Source organism: Notolepis coatsorum, assembly GCF_963971535.1.
Source record: "Notolepis coatsorum genome assembly, chromosome: 1".
Taxonomy (NCBI): domain Eukaryota; kingdom Metazoa; phylum Chordata; class Actinopteri; order Aulopiformes; family Paralepididae; genus Notolepis; species Notolepis coatsorum.
Genome location: NC_140165.1, coordinates 136257398 through 136275371, shown reverse-complemented (window position 1 = coordinate 136275371; position 17974 = coordinate 136257398). Strand labels below are relative to the sequence as shown.

The 17974-nt window shown below is 44.6% G+C and overlaps 1 protein-coding gene across 4 annotated transcripts in view; it reads right to left on the bottom strand.

Moving 5' to 3' along the window:
* Positions 1-17974, bottom strand: part of LOC311234421 (transducin-like enhancer protein 1) — an 83138-nt gene that overhangs the window by 46778 nt on the left and 18386 nt on the right. For 2 of the 4 annotated variants that reach the window (XM_084321593.1, XM_084321594.1), the window contains exons 6-10: positions 15109-15210; positions 6726-6927; positions 5987-6003; positions 2866-2979; positions 2617-2670 (exon numbers count right to left, since the gene is read on the bottom strand). In XM_084321593.1, coding sequence (XP_084177719.1) covers positions 2617-2670; positions 2866-2979; positions 5987-6003; positions 6726-6927; positions 15109-15210 — 489 coding nt within the window. Of the gene's footprint in view, positions 1-2616; positions 2671-2865; positions 2980-5986; positions 6004-6725; positions 6931-15108; positions 15211-17974 lie in introns of all 4 variants that reach the window. The other 2 variants (XM_084321595.1, XM_084321596.1) reach the window with 2 other exon arrangements.

Sequence of the window (17974 nt, the reverse complement as noted above, 5' to 3'; positions counted from 1 at the left end):
CATAGCGATCGATTGCCAATAACTCGATAAACAACATGATTTGGACGTATATACCATTATACAAGCTGGAGATGGACCGGGTAATAATATATCCCATAATGATAAAATTTCTACTCGACGATGATCGCCCAACGGCGCGCGGAGACTGGGGTGAGTTTCAGCGTGTAACGTTACCGTCTTCGATAATAACTGATATTATCAACATTTGACCCACATTAGATGATTGGTATAACGCTGCCCACGGAATTATAAACGCCCCCTCGCCCATCCGGTCAACATCAGATGACGTGTAGTAACTTCTAGAAGTACGTCTAGTTGGAATTTTTTATATCGCGCTGATTGCCATCAAACTGTATTTCATCATCAATATAATGCATTTGGGGCTATATATCACGTTCTGGAGAAAGCTGCAGAAAGAGATGAAAACATACTTATACATTAGACCATACTTTACTATGAATATGTGAATGAAAAAGTTTAACGTTGCTACACAATGAACAATACATATAGGACTTTGAATGGGCCCTAATAATGGCAATGTAGCAATAGAATTTAAAAAGTTATAGCCCTGCAAAGAAGGGGACTTTCTCCATAGACAAATAGCGCTGGCAATCTATGGTATATCATTAATTTAACCTTAGGCAACCAAAGTGTTAACACAATCAGTCACATTTAGATCAACTAAAAAAAGGCTACGGAAATAACAAGACGTTTTTATTTTTGAGCTCTTCCAGACATTTAAATGAAAAACAATCTATTGTTTTTAATATAAATAGACCTCCTGTTCACTGTAAAGTGCCATGTTTTTATATATTGAGCTTTAAACTTTATGTAAAATGTTTTGGAACTCACAACACGCAACCTAAAACCCCTTCCTCTCCCAAACTGTTTGTTTTATGTTGCATGATGATCATGAATACATTTATTATGTATTCATGTTTAAATATCAACATTATCTGTCCATCCTCAGTAACACACACACACACAGAATGCCCCTCCCCCAGTCCCCCACAGAAAGGTAGAATGCCCCCGCCCCTCCTCCTTCCCCTTCTCCTCTCTCCTGTTCTCTCTCACGGTTAGCTGCTTAGCTTAGTTAGCTTAAAGGGGAACTATTTTACTATTTCTTTCACTATTTGGGCACTTTTACACAATTCCTGTGAGTCTATGGAACACCTCTGTAATATATATATTTTTTTTATTCATTGTTTTGTATTTCTAATCAAGTCCTCAAAAACAGCATTTTTCTACCTCAAGATCTCGAGCCGTTTTGAGCCTGGGCTGCAGGTGCAGGTGCCACTGTGTGCAGCTCATCTTGTATCTCAACATTAACATGCAGCGGTGTCTTTATGACATCACATATCATCACATTTTCAGATGACTCAGTTCAGTGAGGGTGAATATTGTGTGAGGGTGAATATTGTGAGAGGAGAATTGGAAGAATGCACCAATATGAGAATTTTGAGACATAGATCATATTAATATAAGTTCACATAGCTAGGAAACAATGCTAAACACTCAAAAAGGCCATTTATAAGATAGTTCCCCTTTAAGCAGCCAACGTAATGTTAATTTAGATCTGCCCACGCGACGTGGGCATAAAGGAATGGCGACGATGCAAAGCATTGTTAGATGCATTTTAGCCCTGTTGCGGGGAAAAAACGGTACAGACTTATATCGGGTCGCAAAATAGACGCTCTGTAGCGCTGTTCTGCTGTAATGTCTACACGAAGTTTAACAATACTGGGCGCGGGCGGATATGACTCGCCGGATTTTCTAAATAAGAGTATCACAATATGAATCGATCTTTTTACGTTGCATCGATCCTATTTGATTATTGATAATAGATCGATATATAGATCTGGATCGATGTATCGTCCCACCCCTACCTCACACACACTGACCTCATACAACACCTCACACACACTGACCTCATACAACACCTCACACACACTGACCTCATACAACACCTCTCACACACACACACTGACATCATACAACACGTCACACACTGACCTCATACAACACCTCACACACACTGACCTCATATAGCACCTCACACACACTGACTTCATACAACACCTCACACACTGACCTCATACAACACCTCACACACACTGACCTCATACAACACCTCAGACACACTGACCTCACACACACACACTACCTCATACAGCACCTCAGACACTGACCTCATACAACACGTCAGACACACTGACGTCATACAACACCTCACACACACTGACGTCATACAACACGTCAGACACTGACCTCATACAACTCCTCACACACACACTGACGTCATACAACACCTCACACACACTGACATCATACAACACGTCAGACACTGACCTCATACAACACGTCAGACACACTGACATACAACACGTCACACACTGACCTCATACAACACCTCTCACACACACACTGACATCATACAACACGTCACACACTGACCTCATACAACACCTCTCACACACACACTGACCTCATACAACACCTCACACACACTGACCTCATACAACACGTCACACACTGACGTCATACAACACCTCACACACACTGACATCATACAACACGTCACACACTGACCTCATACAACACCTCACACACACTGACCTCGTTGGAGACGTCCACTACTAGGTTGTCGTCACTCTTCTCACCGTCGCTGTCCTGCACAAACAAACAGTCATTTAGCGTTGCTCCTCTCTCTCGGACAGTTGCCGGTTCAATCCCGACAATCCACAGTGCCCAATGCTGCCAAGATGCCCCTCAGCAAGGACACTCACCTCCACGTGAAACAACCTGCTCCAAGGACACAAACTGTGTAGAACTATTTTATCCACATCGACACAAAACATTTCTTACATAGTGGCTGGAGTCTTTGTCCTCTACTTTGCGTTTCTTGGTGTCGTTTGGGAACTCCGGTCCGTTCCGCCGTTTGTCCGAGTTCCTCAGGCTCTCTGGGAGCAATGAGTTACTCTGGAGAGGAGGAAGAAGAGGAGGATAAGAGGAGGATAGGAGAGGGTTGAAAACAATCTAGATCAAGAGTTCTCAAATTATCTCCCAGGGGGACGCACCTTTTCAGAATAAATGTTCCTATGACCCAAAACTGATTTGGCAGGTTATTATCTAACAGGACAGACGTTACCCTACTTTTAGATGGCTAAACTAGCACCATAGAGTGTTTTATTCAACATGTTGGTGTTTCAATTAACTTAAGAGAGCTGTGGCTTCATATGACTTCCAGACACTAATATCAATCATGTTTTAAGTACAGTAGACTACCAGTTACTACGACGGGTAGATTTCAAATGCCGACCTCTGGAAACCCTTACTGCAGAGCTGAAGATTGGCTTTGGGGTGCTTATCCGAACGCTCCCAACGGTGGTGTAAACTTAAGTGTTTTTTTTTTTTTGGTCATTCATACAACTGAAGTAGCGGTCACATTATGCATTTGGCGTCACGGTCCTACACTCTTTCCAATCCATCTACCCCACTTACAACGCCCACTCAGCTGTGTGTGGAGCAGGTTAAAAAAACAAGACTATCGCTCCCAGTAGGTTAATGGCAGCATGCGATGAGAGTATGAGAAACACAAAAACTCACACAGCAACCTCTCTCTCACTTGGCCTCACACACACACACACACACGTTGAGTGGCTCTCAGACTCTATCAGTGCTCCCTCTCCTGGCTCGGACAAGCTTTAATGGCTGCCGTGTGTGTGCGTGTGTGCGTGCGTGCGTGTGTATATGTGTGTGTGTGTGTGGTGTGTAGTAATCGTTGTCTTTGTGAAATTGACTGTGAAAGCTTGTGTGTGTGTGCGTGCGTGTGTGTTACTTCCTCGACACACCACCTCCCTTTGTGTCCCAGACCTACACACAAATGCACGCGCGCGCACACACACACACACACACACACACACACACACTCTCTCTCTCTCTCCTCTCCTCTGGCCTCCTGACCAACGGATCCTTTTGTTAGTGGATTAAACCTTCATGTTGGAGTCCATTATGGCTTCAGTCTGTCAATGAAATGTGCATCTAATACACACACACACACACACACACACACACACACACACACACACAGCTTGGGATTCGCAGGGGGAGAAGAAGGGTAAATGAAGGAGGAATGGTAGAGCTAGGAGGAAGAGGAGGGGATGGGTGAGAAAGAAGAGGAGGGGGGGGTGAGATTAGAGGGGGGAGGAGGGTGTGAGACAGTGGAGTAAAAGAAAGGGTGAGAAGAGAGGAGGGGTGAAAACCTACACTCTGCTGCCAAAGGCCCCTTCCTTCCTTCACACCCCTTCTCTCTCTCCCTCCCTCTCCACTCTTCTCCATCCCTCTGTTATTTGAAGGTTTTAGTGAAGCGCACAGGAGGAGCACTGACCCGCAAAATACAAGCAATTTCCCCCCCCTCTGCCCCTCCCTCTATTCCCTTTTAGCACGGACACACACACACGCACACAACCCCCGGGTCATATGACTGCTCCCCCCCTCCCAGGGCCTCACACCCCCCCCCCTCCCAGGGCCTCACACCCCCCCCCCCCCCCCCCCCCCCAGTGGTGGCGATATTAAACACAATGAGACTCTTTAAGCGCGGGATCAGGGGCGAGGGGGGGGGGGGGTCAGGGGGCGAGGGAGGGGGGTGTAGGATGAGGGAGGGAGGGAGGGAGGGAGGGGGTGCGGTAATCTGCTCACTGAGGTGTTAAATACACACAACAATGCAGGCCAGGCCAGAGAAGGGGTGTGTGTGTGTGTGTGTGTGTGTATGTGCATGTGTGCGTGCATGCGTGTGCGCGACCATGTGCTAAAAGGCTCGTTTTAGAGGAGAAAGGGAGCCTAACAGTCCAGAGCAGATCTGGGGCAGAACAAAACAACAGGCAGACAGGCTAAAAGCTCTCCCCTAGAGCCCCTCACACAAACAGACCCTCTCTCCCACACACACACACACACACACACACACACACACACACTTACCGGTACAACATGCACATTGCACAGTCACAGCACGTCTTTTTCACACACACACGCATCATATGGAAACTCTCACATACACATACATGCTTTAACTGAACATAATATTATAGATGTGGATGAAGGTGCGATTGTTGTTAAAAGGACACGGCGGGAGAGATGACGGATGACGTTACTGTCTTAGTGGTGAAACACGCTGTAGCTCAGTTACAGTAGATTTAGCTTCATAGTCGATGGCTGTTGAATCAGGAGGTCGTGAGGGTAAACCACATGAAGGTGGTTTAGTAGTAGTAGTAGCGTACGCACAGCGAGCGTCTGAGTCCACAGCGCCTTCTCTCCTGACACACTGTGGGGGGGGGGGGGGGGGGGGGGGGGTGAGCGGCTCCATGGCGTTGCCTCGTTTTGAACAAGGATGTTTTTTGTCTGTCGTTCAAATGAAAGCGGTAAGAGTACCAGGAAACTTGATCAAATGCAATTTTCCCCATTTCGGTTACCCATTAGGAAATTTTAGGAACGCCGACCGACCAACGAGTTCAGCAGCAGTGGGCGACTTTTTCTGGTAACAAACTAGTCGACCGTCGTAATATCGGTCAAGGTTCCCCAGGTTGCTTGGCTCTGTTGAATATGAATGGACCGTCGCTGAGTCGCTCCCTGTGCGTACGCACCATTAGGCAGGTGACATTGAGAGAATGTTGGGCATCTCACGATGGAAATGTTCCTGGTGATGTTTTCAACCAAGCGGTCCTAATTGACCTATCTCAAGCCCCACCCTCGTTTCTTGATCCAGCCAATACCAACTGTCGCTTGCCTCCGACGAGAAAAGTTTGTCAGAGGAAAAGTAAGAGTTGTGATTTGAGGATCGGGAAGAAGGGGCGGGGTCTGCGATCAGGTCAATACTACAACGGCCAACCTTATCGATGGCGATGAGCGTTACAGGCCGCCATGTTTTAACTCTTCCACAACACAGGATGATGGGGGAGCGGCGTCACGCTCAGAATAAGGAGGTACTTACTGTGCCAGGCTCTCGCTCTGTCGCCATAGGAAAAGAGAAGCATGCACAACGGCAAGGTTGTAAGGTGGTTGGTCAAGTACAGGATGGAACAAACCAATCAGAGGAGAGGGGGAAAAAGGAGAGATAGAGAGAGAGAAAGAAGAAGAAATGATTAGAATTCCGAGGCATTGTTAATGTTTCAGTAGATTTATTACAAACAATCACAACGATCAGTCTGGCCAGAACCAGTCCATTCCATTCAAGTCCAGTCCAGTGTGACGATATACCAACTGGCGGAGTTGTTTTTTCACTTGTGCCATTTATTGTCCTCAATAGATACAATCCTGATTGCCTTTCTATCTCAGGTGGAGCTGCTGCAGCCAGCGGTGAGTGCATTTACATGCATACAGTATTCCAGATGCTGAACCTTTCCGTGTTTACATTCATTTTTAAATCCCACCACAAATATCCCTGTCTATACTGTATGAGTAAACAGACTACGGAGAAGGTTACCATGGAAATGGAACTTAACAACCCAACAGTAAACAGGATGTTTACATGTCTCAGCCAGGCTCATTATGGTATATACCAGCAATCATATTAGGCCTCTCATCATGTGTGAGCTCGTTATAAAATGGGATATGGCATATTTACATGCGCCAGAGGAAAAACAACAGAACAGAACACTCGAGCATCCCGAATTAAAACTGGAATATTAAGTGTGCATGTGAAGGCGCTCAACGGGTGCGTTTGTGCTCACCTCTAAGGTGTTCGGGCCCCGGGTGGGGCTCCGGGTGGGGCTTCTTATCCCCGGGGTCTTTCCCCATCAGGTGCGGTGGCAGAGAGCCGAGCGCGCCCGACAGAGCAAGCAGACCGGCCGAGCCGCCGAGCTGTGAGGGGTGCAGGCCGGCCGGGTGAGGGGTGAGGGGCACCGGGGCTCCGTGGGCATGGGATAGATGCTGCTGCTGTTGAGAAGGGGGGGGGGGGGGGGAGAGAAAGAGAGAGAGAGATCAGTTTGTGTATTTGATCAAATGAGTGAGTGAGATCACTTCTTCCTTCTACCACTACACTGACCTGAATGTGCAATACCGTTACTATTTTTCTATGTCATTTACCTTTTTTAAAGATTCTTTATTTTAGCATTAAAGGTTTTCTTAATATTTTTTTAGTTTAGTTTAGTCTAGTTTTAAGTCTATATTTTATGATTATGTGTGAAGGGGTTGACTAGTAAGTAAGATTTTCATTATACAGTCCGTTTAACTGTGCATATGACAAATAAATATCTTGAATCTATTGGCAGAAAAGCCAAGTGCCAGTCAACAAAAAAGTACAAATTAGATACATGTATCCTTTAAAAAGGTGATTCCTTTCAGGTACAAATATATACCTTTTCAGCAGAAAGGGTAGAAATATGTACCTGGTCATTTTAGCAGAAGCGAGGAAAATGTATACTTTACAATGGCCATACTTAAGGGTAGCGTTAGTACCCCAGTTACTAAATGTACTTTTGTTGTGGCTGTTGTTTTAACTGAAAGATTTTACCTAGAATGAACTGATCTACAAATCACACTCACCGTGTCATAATAGGTGCATATATGAAACCACGGAAAGTTTCAGTTAAAACAAAATAGGGGGTCTGTACCCGAAAAAAGACTGCCGATACCACTTTCTAATTGTTGATATCACTTTCTAACTGCCGATACCACCTTTTAACTGCCGATACCACTTTATAATTGTCAATACCCCTTTCTAACTAATGATACCACTTTCTCACTGTCGATATCTATTCTGCCGATACCGATTCCCAAGTCCGAGTACCAATCTGATCAATAGCTTTGACTGAACTGTATGGACTTAAAACCATTGGTTACTTTGTACCATTGGACATTGAGCTATGATCAAAATGTCTCAGATAAAGAGATACAACATGTGTCTATGTGTTGAAAATAGGGATGCCCCGATCACGTTTTTTGCCACCGATACCGATCACTGATCGTTGTGAGCCATATCGGCCGATACCGATACCGATCATGTTTTATTTAAAAAAAAAATTAAAATTATTTTATATATATATATTTTTTTTTAATAAAATATATATATTATATAATTAGACTGGACTATTGTATTATCTGCGAGACATCGCCACCACGCAACAAGTCAAAATGCTCGCTATCTGCAAACAGCTCCACTGTCTGTGTGTACTAGTAGCCTCCAGCTACGGCCAGGATTCTCCGGCGCTGCAGCTGGACCCTAGTATTGGTATAACGTTAAATCACATTCAGCAAGCCCTCAGCTCGAATACGCATCGAGTCAATGTTATAAGACATTGATATCAGGAGCTATCTGTAGCTACTGCTAGCCGGATATATAACGTTAAGACGACGCCTCAGTGAACTATTTAGTTGAATGGGACATTTCGTTTTGAACAGTGAACTAACGTCAGCTAACGGGAGCTAACGGAGGTATCAACATGCACTACAAGACTTGCTGGAGCATTTGTTGATATCAGGAGCTATCAGTAGCTAGCCGGCTAAATACCGTTAGACAATGCCTACTAAAAGTGAATAGTTGACTAACTGGGTAATTTTGTTTAAACAGTAACGATAGCTAGGTAGCTAACGTTAGCTCAGGTCGAATGCACTATAGACTGAGCAGAGGAGCCTCCTCCTCTGTGTTTACAAACTGTACACGGGTGCGGGCGGGGCTAGGGAGGAGGAGCAGCGGCAGTTTGCAGGTCCTGTGTGTCTGAGACAGACAGCGAGTGAGATCTCCGCTTGATCGGTTTCCGCGATCGGCGAATATGACTTATTATCGGAATTCACCGATCGCATATTTATACTGATTATCGGCCGATAACGATCGGTGGCCGATCGATCGGGGCATCCCTAGTTGAAGATTTAGCAAATGAAGTCACTTCTTTCATTTTTCACATTATATGGTTCATGGAATTTGCATCTTCTAATTCTTTTTGAAAGAGCAGTTTGCATTTTTTGCAGTTTTCATCTAATGTTCCTGAGAGTATGCATATAAACAACTTAATAACGTGATACCATGAAACATTTAAGTAATCAGCTATGGATCACTTCATTCTCTGTGTTTATGCCACTTCAACAAGCTGCTGTAGAGTACAAAGAGGCAAACATACTCCCTCAGCACACACACACACACACACACACACACACACACTTCTAACTCCCTCAAGCATGCAAACACACACGCACACACACGCGCATGCACGCACGCACACACACCTCCCTCTGGGGTCAAACGCTGAACAATACTGACAGCTGGGATCACAGCCCAGAGCCTGAGGATGTGGTGGGAGAGAGGGGCATGAGAGGAGGGAGGAGAGAGGGAGGAGAGGAGGAGGGGAGACCCAGCTGCTGCCTGCAGGGTTGTGTGAGGAGGAAAAGAGACAGGAAAGAGGGAGAGAGAGAGAGAAAGAAAGATAGTGAGGGAAAGAGAAAGAAAGTGTGAGAGACCGCAAGGAGGGAGAGAGAGAGAGAGGAGGGATATATAGAGAGAGAGAGAGGAGGGAGAGAGAGAGAGAGAGAGGAGGGAGGGAGGATCGGGGGCGTTTGGCTGTCAGCCCCGGGTCTCTTTCACACCAAATCAGGCGCTCGTCTGAGCGTGAAATGCCTTTGTGTTCCAAAACATCATTATTGCCTCTTCAGACAGTAGCCGCGGGAATCCAAGCACACCGATTCGCCGCGGGGGGAAGGAGGGAGAGGAGAGGAGAAGAGGGGAGGGGAGGTTGGTGGGGCTCAGCAGGGGAGGGGAGGGGGGGCTGAAGGTCAAACCACCTCTTTATCTCACCTAATTGACTAAACCCCCTCCCTCTCTCCCTTCCTTCTCCTCCACTTTGTTAGTTCTCACCCCCCCCCCCCCCCCCCCCCCCCAAAAGAATGGCAGAACACCAACGCCACAGCTCATCCTCTCTCCCTCCCTCTCTCTCCCTCCCTCTCTCTCTCACAATTTACGCGGTTGGTTTGTCTGAAACTCTTAAACCCAAACACACACAGACATCAACGATGCACACAGAAACACTCAAGCTTGACTGGACACTTGTTCACACTGACGTGCATATACACAGAGGCTTGATCAACCAGACACAGACACACACAGTGACCGAGACATCCAACCCACTGCCCACTGTTTTCTGGATATGACAGCAATGCATGCTCTACTAGGCACACACACGCACACGCACACACACACACAGCACCCCTGGTGGGAGTAAATGGTGGGGAAGCATTGGTGGAGGCGAGGGGAGCCCTGTTTGTCAGGGGGTGTTAGTGTGAGCTGGTGTGTGTGCATACATTTGTGTGTGCGTGTGTGCGTGTGCGTGTGTGTGTGTGTGTGTAGAGAGGTGGGGGCAGCATGCTTCATTACACTCATTTAACTCACACAAACTGGGTGAATGACAGCCTGGCATGGGAGGAGAGGAGGAGGAGGAGGAGGAGGAGGAGGAGAAGGAACGGGGACCCCCCCCCCCCTTTACAAACACTGGAATCCCGCAATTAAGACTCAAAGAGCAACTGCCAAATCAACCCCTCCCCCTCCCCCCATCACTGACACACAAGCACACACAGCCATAAACACACACACAAATTCTACCCACACTAGTCATCAAGCTCACCTCACCTAATATCACCCGGCTCCCCCATCCCTTCCTACCCTTTGACTAGCTGGCCTCAGTCACACCCCTTCTGACCTCCCTCCTTCCTCCACCAGCCATCCACCCCAAACCCCAGTCTTCCTAAATATCACCTGTGACTTCTCTCTCTCTCTCTCTACTTCGCTAACCCTCATAATAAACTCTCAAGTCATAATAAATTCAAGTACTTAAAAGTATACAGTATGTAGCTTCTCATCCTCGCCTAACGCCTTCTGTACCCCACTAAGGAAAGGATTTATATACCGGTAGATACTTTGCTCACATCAAAATGAGTGAGTAGAGATAATCAAGATATGAGTTCATATCAAATGTTTTTAAGATTACTTTAATACGATAATAATAACACCTAGTGGATACAAAAAATTATAATAAGGTATTAGAATTGGCAGATCAGATGATAAATCAGCAAGTATGTGTTGACATTTGACAAATACAGGGAAATGAAGTTTAGCTAGCGTTTTAATTAAGTATTTACAGTTGACACTTAATTTCCCCTTAGCTTCTGCCACTGGTACCTTTCAACAGATTATCATTGGCAAGCTGGCTAGCATGTTTAGCTTTAGCTCTCGCTCCCTCTCCCTCTCCCTCTCCCTCTCCCTCTCCCTCTCCCTCTCCCTCTCCTCCCTTCTTCTCCTAGGATCATATCCCCAAACCCAAGCTGCCAGAGGAACGTTGCCTCTCTCAGCCTCATCAACACACAGCAAGACACATGTTATGGCTACTAAGAAAAACCTGCTTCCTAGTTCCCATAGAACAGAGGCAAATCCAAACATGCCTCGGCAATAAAAGCCAGTGTTTTGTAACAATTTTCTTAGGACCCAAAGTTGGGTTTGTGTCAAGAAGACTCAAATGGGTCCCCAGATTACTATGAATACATGTTTGGCCTCAGAACAGGGAGAATTGTTATTTTGTATGTCATGCTGCCATTGCTTTGCAATACGGCTTGCAATGAGAGTTAAGATGAATGTTTTAGCAGCCCCCAAAAAGCCAAGATAACCGACTGACAAATTAGTTTTTGGTGGCAAGATTTAGTTTGTATTTTTATTTCACAGAAATTGTGACGGCAACATTTTCCATGTTTCATTTGCTCATATAATAAAATATAAATCGCTCATACAATCTAGGTTATGATGCATGTGGGGAGAGAATAAGAGAACAAGTAATGCTCAATATAAAGTGTACAAAACATTACACTCCTAATACTCATACGACCTCTGAAAAGTCCCTGTTTAACCCGTCCCACGTCCCACTTAACCTGCATCTCATCTAACAGGTGAAATCAATAAAGAGATCACAGCTTTCACCTGGATTCACCCGTCTAGCATGGCGTTCCTAATGCGTCATCTGCTCAGTGTGTCCTCAATATCCCTACACTACATTATTGTGGCGGAATATCTCGGTAGTCAAACAACAGGTGATGGTAATCAAGCAACAGGTGATGGCGTTAAATGGCCAATCATGGTCAATGAGCTGCGGTTATAGCATCATCGCACCATACTGGTAGGAGAGGCACGACACGCCATGAGAATACAATCAATTACAACTAGGGGTGGAACGGTTCACAAAATCGACGGTTCGGTTCGTATCACGGTTTTAGGATTACGGTTTTTGGTTCGGTTTATGTTTTTTTTTTTTTTTTTATTTAACACTCCAAAAATACCATACATCAACATAAGATATATAGCCTAAAAACTTTGCAGTTATTCTCAAGGATGTAGTCATGCAAAAACTGAAAGAATGAGGCCATTTGACATCAGGCACATTATTTTGACAGTGACGGTTAGAGCTAGGAGAGATTTTTGTACAGCAAGAGGGGAGGCAATGCTGATTTAAACATGCTTCTCATTTATTTGGTAAAAAAAAAAAAGTTTACCTTTAATAATGTTTGGCACACAAAGACCGAACTGACTGAAAAATATAGGCAACATTTGTCAAAGTATTAACAATTATTAAACCTTTCCATTTTTGTGGCCACATTATAGACAAAGGCCAACATAAAGTATGCATAATGCTCAACCAGCACTAGACTTTCTTATCAAAAAGTAAAAGTCACAGAAAAGATGATTAGGGTTTTAAATAAGGACGTTTGAGGTTTCTTGTATTAATAATAATTTGCACTAAGGAATGTTGTAAATGTTGTTATAAAAAAAATAAAAGGAGATGTTACAAGGGAATGGGGAATATAAACCCCCCCCCACACTGGTGTGTGGAGTTGGTACGTCCCAGCAGCAGGGACCAGGATGTTATGGGTTGGCAATACAGACACACAGTTGACACACACACGCTCTAGTCTCCTGGCTCGTTGTTGAACACAAAGTTATATTTGAACCTCTGTTGTCGTCAAGCCTTGTCAATATACCCCCCCTTCCCCACTAATGGAACTGGTGTCGTGGAGTCACTTCGCTGTGAGCGTTTCCACGGTTAGCTTGCGGCTAACGTTAGTTAGCTCGCTAGCTCACGTAACGTTAGCCTAGCTCGAGGCTAACATTATATAACCGAACAATACACGCATGGCCCAAACCGTGGAGGTCGTATCGAACGGTGTACGGTTCGAATGTATACCGTTCCACCCCTAATTACAACACAAAATCCCCTTTTCCACAGATTGATTTACAATAATGACATAAATCAATCAATCAATCAGATTTATTTATATAGCACATTTCACATGACGCGTGTCAACCAAAGTGCTGTACAGAGGGTAGATACACATAGATACATAATGACAAGAATCACACTCCGTTTTATGGGAGGGCACACAGGAAAACACACAGGAAAACGGGGCATGAGTCAGTGAACGGGAAAGGCTAGTAGGTAGAAGTGGGTTTTGAGCCTCGATTTGAAGGCATCTATCGAGGGGGCGAGCCTAATGGAGGTGGGGATGCTGTTCCACAGTTCAGGGGCTGCGATAGCAAAGGCACGGCCCCCCCTGAGCTTGAGGTTAGACCTCCGGACTGTCAGGAGCCTCTGATCGGCTGACCTGAGGGACCTGGTGTTGGAATAGGGGGATAGGAGGTCTGATATGTAGGAGGGGGGGTGACCATTAAGGGCTTTAAAAACAAATAGGAGAACCTTAAAATCTATCCTGTAGCGTACTGGGAGCCAATGAAGGGAGGCAAGGACAGGGGTGATGTGGTCTCTCTTGCGGGTTCCGGTCAACAGTCTGGCAGCAGCATTTTGTACCAGTTGTAAAAGAAGAGCCCTCGTTCTGTCAGATTTGCTTGTTTACACTGAACCAAGTAAAGGCAGCATAATGCTGCCACCGCGTGCTTTTAGACAGTACGCAGGAAATACCAGATGAGGTCAGGGGAGTTTGATAGTATTTACCGAGGATGGCCAGATAATGTTGATATTTAAACTTAAAAAATAATAATACATAATACATGTATACACATGATCATGCAACATAAAACTAATCGTTGTAGGAACAGTTTGGGAGAGGGAGGTAGGGAGGGGTTTTAGTTAGTGTGGTGTGATAACAATGCTGAAATTGAGAAGTTTAGACTTTAGTTTGGTTTTACAACAAATATTTTTTGTTATAATGAAAGTACCAAAAAAGGTACTGGGTATCAATTCCAAAGGTATCGGTTCAAATGTGAACGGTACCCAACCCTAGTAGGTGGCGGTGGTAAATATCAAACTGCGGTTGCAAGATTCTAGGTTCAGAGAGTCAGGACCAGAGTGTAATATTCAAGTGCATGGTGCAGTTTTGGCATAAGTAATCTAACGAATGAAAGATAAAATCGGTTAAGTTTTGGAATATCTTCTAGTGTGCGGTATGTCTGTAGGCTACTAAACTAATGGCAGGTCGGTTCCATCTTAACAGTCATTAAATGTTATGTCACGCAGCCTACGTTTCCATGTCCCAGAAATGGCTTCATCCTGAATGCAGTGTTGCCGTTTTGTCTTTTGCCATTTGATGTAGCGTGAGATTCTTTTTTTTAACAAATTCATTCAAAGGTAAAAGTTGCATCTTATCACAAAGTTTTATTAGACATAAAACATGTAGCCTATTATTATTATTATGATTATTACATCAGCCTTTGTTCTATCCCACGTTTCATGTGACAGCCGATTGCTGGACGGAGCAATATTCCTGCGGGTTGGTGTTGTGGGGATAGTGGAATGGGGCAGTGCTCCACTTCTGAAAATAGTTGTGGTTATGATATTACCTACAAGTGAACACCCACAGAATTAACCACATCATCGACATTACACCCCTGCCCTGGCATTCCCACTGTCCCAATTACACAGACGCCGGGGGCGAACCCACTCCGGCAATGTGACTACCCTCGCTGGCAGCATAATGCCGGATCACCTTTGACCCCCCCCCCCCCCCCCCCCACATTCCGAGTTCGTACATTTTACATAGAATGGCGAGGCAGAATAATTCCCGCCTTGAACAGGAGCTAATGACACACACACACACACACACAAACACAGAGTAAGGAGGAGTTATACACACTGGTGGTAGGCCTGGTAGTCCACGTACCCCGATGACGGCATTCAGTTCTGCCATGGTTACCTGCTTGGCTCGCTCTACGGCCTGGACCACCTGCTGCTGATGCTGCGAAACACATGCATACAGACACACACACACAAACAAACATAAACATACACACACAAACATAAACACAAGCAACAAATTAGACATTCACACTGAAGAGGGAGGTTACATGTATACATAAAGTCACACATGGGCGCTGCCCAGTATAACCACAGTTAATGAGCAGCTCCACTGGAACTAATGCCCCTTTTCCATGCACTGCATGGTACCTACTCGACTCTACTCTACTCTACCTTTTCGGTTTTCCATTGGCAAAAGTACCTGGTACCGGGTACTTTTTTAGTACCTGCTTTGTCGAGGTTCCAAGCGAGTAGAAGCGATACCAGAAAAGTGACGTGAAACACTGCAGACCACTGATTGGTCAGAAGAGAGAAGCGTCACACGTTGGAGCGTCCTGCACAAAACACAACACCGCCATCTTTATATAGCCTCGCGTAGTAGGGGTGCACCGATATGAAAATTGGCCACCGATACCGATACCGATTGTTCAACTAACACAATCGGCCGATACCGATACCGATAATTGTGGCAAAAAATAAGTATTTTTAATTTTTTTTTAATTTTTTATTTAATTTTTTTTTAATTTTTTTTTATTTTTTTAATGAAACTACTGTATATTTGTATGTGTGTTTGTATTTGTAGGCATCTTTACTTACTTAAAAAAGGAAACATCAAGAAATATGTTTATGGTATCACTGATCCCTCTCCCAGTATCGTCTGGCGGCCTGCAGAGGGATACTATTTTCTCAACCAGAGCTTTCAACCAATGCAATGGAACCATTCTGGCGGCCTGCAGCGGGATACTATTCTCTCAACCAGAGCTTTCAACCAATGCAATGGAACCATTTTGATTGACAGTCGATTCGGCCAATTACGCCACACCGCTAGCACCCACCTCCTGCTTACCACCAAGCGTTTATTCATTTTTCTACTTCGGGGCATGCCGCCATTGATCTGCTTGCTCGAATGCGAGTCAAACTTAGAACCACAACAAGCTAATACGTTAGCTGCCCGGCAGTGCCCGCCGACCAGCGCGCTCCACAGGATGGCCAAACGAGACACAATGATTTTACTGCAACAAATTTTATAATAAAACAAAGCCTTTCTATACATTTGTCTGGTTGAAAACTTTATTAACAGATTGCAGAATGTGTAGTTGGGTACGGAATGAGCAACGGAATGTAACCGAGCTATGCACGGCTTGCTTGCTATCTTCGGGTAAATACTATGCTGATGTAATTGAACGTGTAACTAACTATAATAACGTTAATGCCACAAAACGAATGTTTGTGTCATTTTAACAGCAGATACTTTCTTAAATGCCATCCTCCCGACAGAGCGGTGTTGATGGGGAGCTCTGATGGATTCGCTTGGTTGTGTTATTAACATTGAACAGCTAACCGAAAGCTAGGGTTAACTAATGTTAAAGGTTTAGCCATAACGTTACGTTGGCTAAAGTTGGGGCTATTCTTAATCCAGTAATAATGGCTGCAGACCTGCAAGCAAAGTACAGCAAGTTGGCAAAGGAGTATTCCAACGTAAATCACATTTTCACCAGTAACGTTAGTCTTCTGCCTCCCGGCTATGAACGGACTCGGAGTAATGCCTTGCTGCTATGGGTAATAATAATATGCTGATGTTATTGTCCGTGTAACACTAACTATATAACGTTAATGCCACAAAACGAATGCCTTGTTAATCATAAATAGTAACTTTGATGCAGTAGCTTGTGTGTGTGTGGGGGGGACGGCGGGCGTTGTGCAGGTAGGTCGCGAGTGAATTTTTTTTTTTTGCCTTTTGACGCTACACAAATGGATGGTTAGTTATCGGCGACTGCTATCGGCACATTTGAGCTTATCGGCCGATAGGCCGATAGCAGTCAACAAGACACTTATCGGCCGATACCGATACCCGACCGATATATCGGTGCACCCCTATCGCGTAGGATTTCATTATTTGTTTGCAGCAGGAACAAGTGCAATAAACAAAAAAGGATACATTCACTGTGTATTCTGCCTCATTTATTGATGAAACAAAACCAACATCAACACAATTTATCACCAAGAGCTGAGAGTTTAGTCTCACAAAAAGATAGCTGATTTGTTAAACTTGTTAGCTTACGTGCTAATGTGATTGCATTTTACCATTATAAGAGTTAGCATTGTGGCTACTAGCGTACATAGCGTGATCAATATAACTCGCTATTGATTGTTTGTACTAGTAACGTTAATGCTAGTAGAATAGACACAACGTGAGGTAATCATCATCATCCATTTTAAACCGGTTATTACCTAATGCTAACGTTAGTAGAATAGACATGAGAGGTAACGTTAACGTTAGCAGAATAGACACGAGGTAACGTTAACGTTAGCAGAATAGACACGAGGTAACGTTAACAGAATAGACACGAGGTAACGTTAACGCTAGTAGAATAGACACGAGGTAACGTTAACGCTAGTAGAATAGACACAAGAGGTAATGTTAACAGAATAGACACGAGAGGTAACGTTAACGTTAGCAGAATAGACACGAGGTAACGTTAACGCTAGTAGAATAGACACAAGAGGTAATGTTAACAGAATAGACACGAGAGGTAACGTTAACGTTAGCAGAATAGACACGAGGTAACGTTAACGCTAGTAGAATAGACACAAGAGGTAATGTTAACAGAATAGACACGAGAGGTAACGTTAACGCTAGTAGAATAGACACGAGAGGTAACGTTAACATTAGCAGAATAGACAACGAGAGTCTGGTTAATGTT